The sequence below is a fragment of the Emys orbicularis genome, chromosome 1, assembly GCF_028017835.1.
Source record: "Emys orbicularis isolate rEmyOrb1 chromosome 1, rEmyOrb1.hap1, whole genome shotgun sequence".
NCBI classification, from domain to species: domain Eukaryota; kingdom Metazoa; phylum Chordata; order Testudines; family Emydidae; genus Emys; species Emys orbicularis.
In genome coordinates, this window is record NC_088683.1 from 142,674,928 (window position 1) to 142,687,104 (window position 12,177).

The 12,177-nt window shown below is 50.1% G+C and overlaps 1 protein-coding gene across 1 annotated transcript in view; it reads right to left on the reverse strand.

The window, feature by feature from the left end:
- The window catches only part of ITFG2 (integrin alpha FG-GAP repeat containing 2), a 47,036-nt gene that overhangs the window by 19,182 nt on the left and 15,677 nt on the right, over positions 1 to 12,177 (reverse strand). Inside the window, exons 10-12 of the mRNA XM_065422854.1 lie at positions 11,475 to 11,592; positions 10,570 to 10,743; positions 10,268 to 10,411 (exon numbers count right to left, since the gene is read on the reverse strand). Of these exons, the coding sequence (XP_065278926.1) occupies positions 10,268 to 10,411; positions 10,570 to 10,743; positions 11,475 to 11,592 (436 nt within the window). The remainder of the gene's footprint in view (positions 1 to 10,267; positions 10,412 to 10,569; positions 10,744 to 11,474; positions 11,593 to 12,177) is intronic.

Sequence of the window (12,177 nt, forward strand, 5' to 3'; positions counted from 1 at the left end):
GGGACAGACACACCGCCACCATTCTGGGCAGCTTGCGCCATTCCCAAATGGGTGTATTGGTTAATTTTTGTTTCTAATCTTTGACTAAAATTTTCTATTCTACAATTTGTGCCCAGTTACATCTTTTCTCCTCAGCGACTAATGAGAATAACTGATGCCAGCCCTCTTCATAACATCCCTTCATCCACTTGTAGATGGTTCCGACGTCCCCTCTCTGCCATCTTCTTCCTGGACCTAATTGGGTCTCTTTGTGGGTCTCACTTGTCAAACATTTTATTATTTCTCCTGTGCTCATTTGAGCTCTCCGGTTTATTTGTCTTTTTTTTTTTTGGTAAAAGGATTGCCCTAAACTGGATGCAGGACTCCGAGGCTTAACCAGTGCTAAGAAGAGTGGAATAATTACCCTGCTAATTTTATATATAATACTCCTGTCAATGCGACTCAGAATGGCACATGCCCCTCTTAATAGCAGTGTTGGACCGTTGACTCTTATTCAGTTCATCACCCATTATATCCTGCAGCTCTTTTTCTGTAGCATGGTTGCCTCGTTCATTGTTTTGCAATTGTGCATCTGATGATTCCTTCCTATGTGAAGCACTCTACATATCTTTCCTGAATAATACCAATGATTTAAAGGCCTCGTCTCATATGTGTCATGATTGTCCTGCATTATGATCCTATCCCTCTGCAGTCCCTCCTGGATCTGTATTGTTTGTGCATCTGAATCTTTAATGACAATATTGACTGGGATTGGAACCTCCTTCAAATTTGACATTGACTCTTGAATGAATACAATTTGTTAAATGTTATTCATTTTTATATCCCATCCTGTAGCAACTCATCTAGTCCATAATTCTTGAGTTTCACTCAAAGGATGGCTTGTGGAAATGTATCAAATAACCTGTTGAAAGCAATAGCTATTATGTCCACTGCATTTCCTTTATCCATTAAGTTTATTTCATCAAACAAACAAACAAAACCTAAGAGCCCTCTCTAGCTCAGACTGAAGTCAATGGGAAGATTTGCACTGATTTTAATGGGAGAAGGATTGGTTCCGATGGTAAATTGGCATCATTTTTCTTTGACAAATTTACTTTGCCTATTATTTATCACTTATTTTTGTGTAGGTGCTCAGTAGTTGGCTGCTCTATTAGCTGTTGGAGCAATATGCCAAGTATTGCAGTTAAATTTACTCATCTGTAAAGCCTGGGAATCCCCCTCCTTTGCTCTCCTTCAGAGCATCCTTTGCTCCTTCTCTACCCTTCCACAGGCTTCACATTTCTTCAGATCTCAAATACAATCATCAAAGGTTCGGATACTTCTGCTAATTCCGATTGCTTGGTGGGGTGAATTTCACCAGGCCCTATGGCTGTGAATACATTTAGGTTATTTGGCTATTCTGTAATCTCTTCCTCTTGCATCTGAAGAAGTGAGGTTCTTACCCACGAAAGCTTATGCTCCCAATACTTCTGTTAGTCTTAAGGTGCCACAGGACCCTCTGTTCCTCTCCATAATGAACCATGTCAGCTGCTGCCTTTGTTTGTTTGTTCTCCCCCGCCCCCATCGGTAAGTAGCAGACCTGCCCTTTTCTGTCGTCCTCTTGCTTCCCACATAAATATTATAATGATGGTTTCTTGTTTCCTTTGCTAGTATTCCCTGATTTTGTGCCTTTGCCTTTCTGCTCTCACCTCTCCTCCTCCCGTAGGAATCATACATGTTCACGTGCTTGCATGCAATCTCCGTGTCAATTGTGTTGAGGGTGATTCTGCTTGATTCCTACATCAGTGGTGGGGGATTCTAATCCCCAATTTGTAATCAGTTCCATGGCAGCAGACGTGCTCTTCCACTCTCCTCCCTACTGTATCAGTCGAATGTCTGGTACTTCCTCCAGGTTACTCAGCACTCTGCCCTCTGGCATTGACCTTCTCCCTGAACATTGTGGACCCTTTTGTAGATAACTACTGCAGCATTTCCCCCCAGCACTGTCTGGATTGCCAAACCCTGACCCAGCCCCAACTCATAAAGGGCAGCAGCAATACAAGCAGTGAGAGCTGCAGGCCTGAATGCAATGGGTTGGGATCCCTTCTGCCACTTCCTTGGCTCCCCACCTTCATTGGGAACTGAATCATGGTGTGACCCGAGCTCTCAATGCCTCCTTTCCTTTGCATCAGAAATGGAACCTCTGCCCTTCTCCCCGCTGGGCTCCACCCTCCCATGACAACATCAAATGAGGCAGCGTTGCCAACTTTCACCATTTCATCATACGTTTTGCACGGTTGGTGTTCTTCTTAAAGCCCCAGCTCCTGGAGTCATTTGATGACATGAGAACCTCAGCTTGATTTTTTTTTAAAAAGTCAGTTTCATGGTGCAGTAACTCAAAAACTAAAGTCTCAAAAACCAGGTGACAAAGAAGCCCAAATAGATTAATTGTAAACTCTCATGATTTTTAAGCCAATCCCATAATTTTCAGGGGCCTGACGCATGTTTGACCCCTTAGGGTTGGCAATGCTGATGATGGCTTAATACTAGTTTAACTCTGGAAAAGGCTCAAGTACATTTACAAATGTTTTTTCTCCTAGAGCCATTGCCAGTGCTTAGTCATCCCTGTTTTCCTGAAAGGCACCAAAGACTAAAGGCCTCTGTCACTGGACAGGAAAACAGATCAAGAATTAATATTTGAAGCAGGATTTTACTATGAACTATAAATACATTAAGGGGATAACTACCAGGGAAAGTGAAGAGCTATTTAAGCTAAAGGACAATGCTAGCACAAGAACAAATGGATATAAACTGGCCATGAACAAATTCTGGCTGGAAATGAGAAGAAGGTTTCTACCCATCAGAGGGGTGAGGTTCTGGAACAGCCTCCCAGTTGGAGTTGTGGGGGGAAACAAATGCATTAGTTTCAAGAGAAAGCTGGATGAATTTATGAGTGTGATTGTATGGTGGGGGTGCTTGTGATGGGGGGGGGGGGGGGGGCACAGCTAAGCAGCCCTGGGGCTCACTTCTGATTTATGTCCTGTGTTCCTAAAGCTCGGGCTTCAGGGCTTCAGCCAACCACTTAAAGGGGTCAGGAAGGGATCTGCCCCCCCCCCCAATGTATTCTGGGAGGTTTTTTATCTCTTTCCTCTGAAACATCAGGGATGGCCATGGCTGGAGATGGGACACTGGGCAGGGTGGGCCAGGGGCTCTGAGATGGCACCGAGCATTCTCTCTCTCAGGGGCTGGGCTGGCTGGGTCTTGCTCACATGCTCAGGATCTAACCGATCCCCCCAGGTCAGATTGGCAGGTAGCTTGGGGGGAACAGGGGGATTTGCCTTCCTCTGCAGCGTGTGGGTGCAGGTTGCTTGCCAAGATTATCTGGGTATATCTCACTTACTCATTTCCCTGCCATTGCAGGAGGCTTGGGCACTGGTGCACTTGGTCCCTTCTTTTCTCTGCCTGTGGCACATTATAGTCTAGTCTCCTGTGGGCTGTAATATTTTGGTCTCATTTCAGTTGATGGGTTTAGTGTGTGGGTGCTGGGTGGTGCTGGTGGCCTGTGAGCAGGTCAGACTAGACTCAGCAATTATTTTTTGTCTAGGTCCAAATTTCTTGGTCAAGGCATAGTCAAGGTCCAGACTCCAGAGAAAATAATAATAAATAATAATAAAAAGATTTTGGGGTCTGTTCAAAAGCACCTGGCAGTCTGGACTTGGCCCACGGTCCACCTATTGACTAGATGATCTAGTGGTCCCTTCCAGCCTTAAACTCTATGATCCCAGCCATCATTCAGGGGTGCGCAAGAGGATCCTTGGGGGTGCGCGGCAGGAGCGCATTTTTTTAAAATTTGCTTTGTCAGTTTGGGCGGGAGTCCGAGCGGCTTTTTTTTTTTTTTTGCTTTGGCAAAAATGGTAGAGCCGACGCGGCAGGGGGTGCATGCTCAAAATTTTTTTACTGATAGGGGTGCACGATCAAAAAAGTTTGGAGACCACTGATCTACAGCATCTCTAAATGCCAGACGTTTGGTTATGCACATGTGTACCACAGGGGGTGCTGTTTAACCCCCTGGTGCTCAAGGAGCTAGGGAACTCTCAGCTGTATGCACAGACTTGCAGCCTCGATGGTGTTCAGCTGGGAAGCATCCAGAAGTATTAAAAGGCAATTGGACTCTGAACACTGTTAAAAGCAGCATCATGGGCATCCATGTTGATCATCTCTCAGGAAAAAAAATCTTTTTGTTTGTAAACTGAGCACCCTGAACTGTGGTCGGTAAGGTCCAGATCCTAACTTCTGTTGGTTTCAGTTAGGGATCTGGGCCTAAGTGCCAGCCCTGCAAACTGCCCTGGGATCTTAGTCAAGCTTGGCTCGTTCTTTCTCCTCTGTCATCACCTGTGATAAAGATTCTGTCCTAGTGCCATCAGTGGATTTGCACAGCTGTAACTGATCATAACTTAGCAAGGCAGGAATAGAATCCAGCTCCCACTCTCAGCTGTGCTGGCTCTGCATGGCGAACAGGGGCCAAAAAGCGCTACGAGCAGCAAACATGACTTGAACGTACCCTGGGAAGAAGGGGCCATGGTCAGTCACTTTTCATTGTAGAGCCACACTTTAATGGAAGTTATGGCAGTTAGACTCATGTGGGGCTGCCACCATCGATTGCTGGGTTGGGACATGAAGAGAGGGGGAAGGCGTCACTTGGCATGAAGGCAATATAAACACTGCTCTGGTCCTCTCAGCAGGAGACAATGCTCCTGTTTTGTGCAAGGTTTTCTTATCCTCGCCCATCCTCCTGCGCCCGTAATGGGAGCAGGAGAAAGAAGGGAGTAAACAGGAGCGTCCACTGGCTTTGAGTGCTAGGAACAATCTAGAGTTGGTTGAAAAAATGGAAAAACAATTTCACCCCCCAAAAAATTCTGATATTTTTGTTCATCAGTTTTTAAGTTTTTCCTTCTCCCCCCCATATCTCTCTTCCCCCCTTTTTTTTTGGGGGGGGGGAATTGATTGTTGAAAATGACCGAAAAGACAAGGAGAGAGGGGAAAAGGGGAAAAAACTGATAAAAACATCAAAAGAAATGGAAAACAGATAAACTGTGAAATAGACAATTTTGCATGAAAATTTTAGATTGGGGCCATTTTGGAGTGAAAACTTTTTTTGCTTAAGAAGTAGACCACCAGCTTTAGAGCGCTGTGTTTGTAAATGAGGCCCTCCCTGTCTTTTGGACAACGCAGTCCTCAGCAGCAGGTCCTCAAGTGCTTGTACTCATGTGACCTCTCTACCAAGCTCATCAGTGGGAGAGGGGGGTTACAGGTCAGAGCGTCATGCTGAGTGGCTCGCACTTGCCCTTGTTCAGATTTCATTTGGGTACATGTTGCCCAGTCTGGTTGGAAGCAGGTCCCCATCAAAGGGTCATATCTCTGCATGAGCCCCTCTCTGCCTTACTCAGTTTCCTGTCCCACAGCAGCTACACTTGGCTCTCTTCCTTGGCAACAGTTTGACCTGCGTGGCAGGGTCTTGTTTTGTATGAACATGCTGCATCCATGGTATCAATGCAGTCATTTGTGCTCCCTTGTCTCCTGTGTTGTTAATAAAGATTTCTGCTTCAAGTGGGCAGCCAGAACCAAGTCATTCTCTGTTGTTATTGACCCGGCTCTGCAAACAGCTGCTCTGCAGTCAGGCCGCTGGGAATGCTTTAGAAGAGCCCGCTGACCGCCCTGCCACAGCCTGGGCTCCGTAGTTGGAAGCTCTGCCAGCCTGACCCTGGTGTTGGCAGATGGAGTGTTCCTGGTAGCAGGCTGTGGGAACCCTTTGGTGCCTGGGGCCCCATCGGGAGAATGAGATGTAATCAGAGCTGGGACATTTTGCTGCTAGCAACTCCTGCCAACCAAAGTGGGATACGCAGGGACCAGAGCTTGATAAGAGGCACCAAGCTGCGGCCATGCAGAAACAGGGCTATATCTGTGTAGAATAGTCTTTTCATGACTGCTCTATGTTGGTGTGTGTGTGTGAGAAAGCACTCACACAAAAGAAGTGTTACAGCCATGTGCACAAGAGCAGGGCATCCCTAGACATTGTGATGCCCTACGCAGCTCCCCTGCAGGTGGGGGGGCTGGCCCCAAGCCTCCATGGGGTGGGGGGGCTGCACTCAAGGTCTGTGGGGGGGCAGGAGCAGGAGAAGGCTTGGGGGAAAACTGCCCCCCAGCACGAGCCAGCAGAGCAGAGTGGGCTGGGGCCAGGTTGCTCCACTTCCTGCCGCCCGATGAGTGCAGGGCGCGCCTGACCCCTGCTGCAGTCCCCCGGGACATAGCTCAGGGGAAGGGGTGGAGTGGGGGCAGGGTGGGGGCAGAGCAGGGGCGGGGGCTATGGGGAAGGGGTGGAGTGGGTGCGGGGTGCAAGTAGCTTTCCTGGCCAGCTCAGCCGGCCGGGGGATTGGGCTGGCCGCTGGAGCAGCACGCAGCTGTGTAGGGCACCAGGAAATATGGGGCAATTTGGTGCCCCAAATTTCCTGATGCCCTACGCAGCTGCGCAGTTTGTGTATGGGTAAGGACGGCCTTGCACAAGAGCATGTGTGGGACTGGGAGTATGTGTATATCTGTGTGGAATTGCATGCCAAATGGGGGGAGGGGGCTCATTTCTGTCACAAGCGGCTATGTGCCCACATAACAAAATCATCGGAGTCCTATAGGATTGGCATTTCATACGCTGGAGTGAAATAGCAGGGGGTGCCGCAAGTCAGGACAGAGGTGCATTGGCAGAGGTGCTCTGAGGAAGCCTGTGTAGAAAATCAGCTTAGCAGAGCCCAGCTCCATTGGAGCCTCTCTCGGTGCCACTTTCACTCGTTCGAAAATACAACAAATTGAAACCACATAGGCACAGCTAGGGCGAAAATATCTGATACATGCAGCAGAACCTTCCTCCTCCTCTGTAACAGCACAGGCTCCTTCAGAGCTCCTCTGGGTTCCTGTGGGGAATGTAGCTATTTTTGCCACTTTATTCCACTCCAGGGACTTGGATGAATGTTCCCTGGGATCAGACTAGGGTTGCCAACCCTTCCGGTTTCGACGGGAGTCTCCCGGAATCACGCCCTATCTTCTGGAAGCTACTGAAGCCAAACTGGGAGATTTTAGGTGCTGAAAGTCCAGTGGCACAGCGGGGCTAAAGCAGACTCCCTGCCTTCCCTGGCTCTGCGCCGCTCCCAAAAGTGGCTGGCACGTCCCTGCAGCCCCGGGGGGGAGGGAACTACCTGTCATCCCTCTCCCCCCCCCCCCCGGGGCCACACGGACATGCCAGCCGCTTCTGAGAGTGGCACAGGGCCAGGGCAGGCACGGAGCCTGCCTTAGCCCCGCCGACCAGGAGCTGCCAGAGATAAGCGCCTCCTGGCTGGAGCCTGCACCTTGCACCCCCTCCTGCACCCCAACCCCCTACCCCAGCCCAGAGCCCCCTCCTGCACCCAAACTCCCTCCCAGAGCCTGCACCCTCTCCTGCATTCCAACCCCCTGCCCCAGACTCAGCCCAGAGCCCCCTCCCACACTCCGAACCCCTCAGCCCCAGCCCAGTGAAAGTGAGCGCGGATGGGGGAGAGTGAGCAACGGAGGGAGGGGGGATGGAGTGAGCAGGGCGGGGGCTCGTAGGGGCAGGGCTTCGAAGGGGCAGAGCAAGGGTGTTTGGATTTGTGTAATTAGAAAGTTGTCAACCCTAGATCAGACCAACATCTCTGGCAGGAGCTTTCTCCACCACTTATACAGAGATGGAATTGTACTACTGTTCAATGCCCAGCCTCAGAAGCCAGGCTGGGAGTGCTGAGTTTTGGCTGTGTTTGAAACAAAGATCATTGAGTCTTCTGCAAGGCCCGACTGTGCTGGGGCTGGAGCCCATAACTGGCTTGGAACCTGGAGGTAGCACGAGGGTGCTAAACTATGGCATGTTTTATAACCTTGTTGGAACTTGTATCCATTAGAAACTACAGAAAGTTAAACACAGAGCCCTGAGGAGTGGTTACCACTACGCCATCATCAGCTGACACGGTGTGAAGCCTGGCCGGTTCCTGTTTACAGCACCTGCAAAGTCCTGCTCAGTACTGTGTTCTAGGACATGTTCTAGTGAAGACAAGCCCTTGGATAACAATCCCCACAGCTTCATCCCCTTACTAGATGCTTCCCATAGAATCATCTCTTGGGAAGAATCAACTGGTCTAAGTCCTACAGCCCTGGTTTCAGTTTGTGCAGGAGAGTGCCTCAAAACCCCAAACCTTCCCTTTCCACAGACCGCAATATTTTCAAAAAAATCAATGGGACTTGAGTTCTTAAGTCACTTAGGCCCAGACCCTTACAAGGTATTCAGGGACATAACCCCCACTGATTTCTGGGCCTTAAGCACTTTTGAAAATTATGCCCATAATGCCGTCCCCTGTGCTGGTTACATGGGGGAGAGAAAACCTTCTTTCTCTGTAGCCATGTAGCAGAGTCTGGTGGAGAAGGCACAGGATTTGGGAATTAGGAAAACTTACTTCTGTTCCCAGCTCTGTCACTGACTCCTTGGTGTGGCCTGGGGCAGAGGACTTTACCTCTCTGTGCCTCAATTTCCATATCTGAGAAATGGGGAGAACCTTCCTTTCTAAAACACTTTGAGATCTATGGACAGAAAATACTCACAGGAGCCAAGGTTTATTGTCTAATAATCAGATGCTCCACACCGCACCCCCACCCAAATCTGTCTGTTCCAACCCTAGGCCTCTACCCCTGGCAGGCAGGTACTTCCACTCTCCTGAAAGGAGTGGGGAATTCAGTCTCCCTGCTGAGGTGCTCAAGGGTGTTTTTCAGAACATGGCGCAGCAGGAGCCCAACAGCTTGTGGGATCCTTACATGTTATCATTTGCTAAGGGGCGATCATTGAATTAATTATATTTGCTCGGAGTCAGATCCAAATCTCTCTGTGGTGGGGCATGGGAGGAAAGCTCCATCCATTATGCGTGTTAAATAAAACATCACATGGATGAGAGATGATAACGGATGCAGAGCAGCAGGTTTGCCTGCTGGTCTCCTCTTAATGAGTTGAGATTGGCGCTGGACTGAAGGAGGCACAGTAGTCAGAGATGTTCAAGGGCTGGAGAGAGCAGAGCAGAGCAGACGTGCAGAAGGTGCAGTGCCACCTTTCCCCCCTGTGCAGTGCTGGACCTGGAGTAGCATGCCCCCAAGCTTTGCAGTGGCAGAAAGTGGAGTGCCTGCTCCTCCTAGCTATTACACACGAGCAGGGTTGGAAAGCAAAACGATGCGCTTTCTAGCTGTTCCAGGTGTCCAGTGGTGGAAGGCCGAGTAGCACTACTGCAGCTGCCGCAGATGTGCAAGGCTGGGAGGCACAGTGGCACTACTGGCTGCAAGGCTGGTCATCATCACAGAACAACGTTTAGAATGGATTCAATTTATTGTCCAGTTCTTGACTGCTCTGTGTAAAGTCATCCCAGGGATGAGCTTGGCCCACAGTCTTTATGTGAGTGACCAGAATGAGGGTTCAACTTTCTCCTGGTTGCATTCCTACCAAGAGCAGTTTGGGTTCCTTTTGCCAGCGCTGTTGCTGGAGCTGCCTAGTTTTCTTCAGGCATCAGCCACACACCTCCTTGTTATTAGTACCATGGGAAACAAGTCACCTCTGTGTGTGAGATCACACCTCGGAAGAAAGCTGCTGCTGTGAGAGGAGGCCTAGGATCAAGGGGAGTGTCAGAACTGAAGCGGGGGTAATGCTGCAGGCCTGTCTAGTGATTCATGCATGTGGACATGTGATAAAAACCCCTGACAACCAAAAAGCCCTCTCTACCACAAGCTAATCCCCCATTCCTATGCTGCTAGGAACTCAGGGGATCAGCTCCACAGGTACCGCACAAATAACGTACCAAGACTAGACTGAAGTTTGCTGCTCTCTGTTTCCCCTTCAGAAGCACAACTCTTTGACCAGCAGAGAACATGGCTGCTAAGAGTTTAATACTAATGGTGGCACCCCAGAGAACAGAAGGAACTGGACCCTCATTGCTTCAACTATAGGGGCAATGAACTCGCCATCCCTCAATGATAAAACCAGCACCCAAGCGCTCACCTTACCTCACCCCTGACCTGAAGGCTAATTCTAACACAGTGCCTTGTCTGCGGCTGCTAGCTCGCTGGAAGCCTAGACTGACGAGGAGGGAAGGATCTCATTGATCCCAGATACACACTGAGCTTGGTGCAACATGAATGCCTGACTGCAGCCAACATCTAAAGAAAGGTCACTACTGTGAGCAGAGGTGCTATTATGTACACGAGTCTTGGGCAACGGTGGGGTGACTGGAGGAGTCTGCTCCAGCAGGGCCCCGATGTTGGCAAGGGCTGTTCTGTGGCTGCTTTTCTGGGAAGTACAGGGTCTTGTGAATCAGATCTTTGACAGCCGAGACATCATCTCCATCTATGAGTGAGGCAGAGAAAGAGCGGTATTACCACCAGTGAGAAGCGTTTTAGCCCCAGTAAGGTACCTAGGAGCCCCAGCTATCACCACCACGTACAGATCCTCCCATTATCCCATCCCCCTTCTCACTGCATATCTGCAGACTGTGCAATGCTCACCCACGCCCAGCTGCTGCAGAAGGTCCCTGTATTCTGGGTTGGTCTCTAGTATCTTCAGCAGGTTGGTGGATTCCATTCTCTCCAGCTGCACATCCCAGTAGATGTAGATCTTCTGGTTGAAACTGACGTAAACCAGGCAGGGGCTATTGTGGCCTCCTTTGCATGCATAGAGGCCTGGGGAAAGCCAGGGAGGGAGCCACCAGCAGTTAGTGAAGAGCAGAGGAAATGAAGAGGTAACTTGGGAAAACAAGTAAGGGAGAGGCCATGGGAGATCAGAAGGCACAGGGTGGGGTAAGGCAAACACAATGGAGTAGCCTAACTCTCCCCTCTGTGCCCAACTGTGCTGCTGTTCTAAGATGGGGTAGAAAGTCTCTGGCTACCAGCTAGTACACTGGTGAGCTGAGGTGCACTTTACTGAGAGACATGGACTTTGGTGTGCAGCATTTCCCTGATGGACCCTTAGTCACATGGCGGCAGGAGGAGGCTGTCTATGCAGTGCGTGCCTGAGCAATCCAGCTGTGGACAAATGTGCCTTTAGGGGGGAACAGAGAAAACCAGTGAAAAAACCCTGATGGGACAGGGTCTCACCAGCTGACTTCAGGGGACACAGCACCCACGGGGGGTCAGCAGGAGGTAAAAGTGGCACAAGGCAGCAGGAAACCTGTGCTTCATCAGGGCTGGGTCTCCTAGCATCCCTCCCTCTCACCAGGCCTCTTCCCTGCAGCAATATGAAGAGATCAGCTGGGCTTCCCACACAGTCACCCACCCAGCAGGGCAGGATACAGAATCAAGGGGCTTCCGCCTCTCTCGGCGCAGCAGTGACATATTTCATGGAGCACAGTCAGCAGCTCAGTTCACAGCCAGGCCTGCGTGTCTCAGATGTAGGCGCCAGGCAGGCCACTCACCAGCACAGAACGCGCTGACGTTCTCGTCCACTTGGAATCTGGCCACAGTCCGATTGTGGTCGATGATGTACGTCTGGCCATCCCAGGCGCAGGCAATCACCTCTTCATGCCCATTGCCCTGCCAGAGTCGGACAGGTGGGGGAGTGGGAAGAGCTTTGATTAGCACAGGCATAAGGCATCCAGAGAGATACACAGGAATCCCAGCAGCCCACAGCAAGCAGCATCCATTCCTACCCTCTGATATAACCTGTGCTCAATGCAGCTTCCCAGCACACAGCTGGATAATCTCCTGATAAGGGATACAGATAATCTGTTCTCAGGGAAAAGGCATCTGGGCTCTCCCTGTGCCAGTGGCCTCTCTAGGTTCAGTCTACCCTACAATACAAACTATAGGTGGGGCCAGTCACTTCCTTCCCCGTCCCATGTGCTCTCAACCCCTCATTCTCCCACCTCAATCCTTGACAAGCATCCTGACTCCCTACTAGTGACTGCTTCCTCCTCCTTCCCCCACAAGAGCCCCAAACACTTCCCGGCTGCCTTATTCACCTACAAGCATCTCAGTCTGACCCTCCCTCTTTGGAGGATGAGAGAGTCAGGTTTTTGAGGGTTTCCGGAGAACAGGAACATAGGAATTACCATACTGGATGAGACCCAAGATCCATCTAGCCCAGTGTGCTGATTCTGACCATAGCCAGAGCCAGGT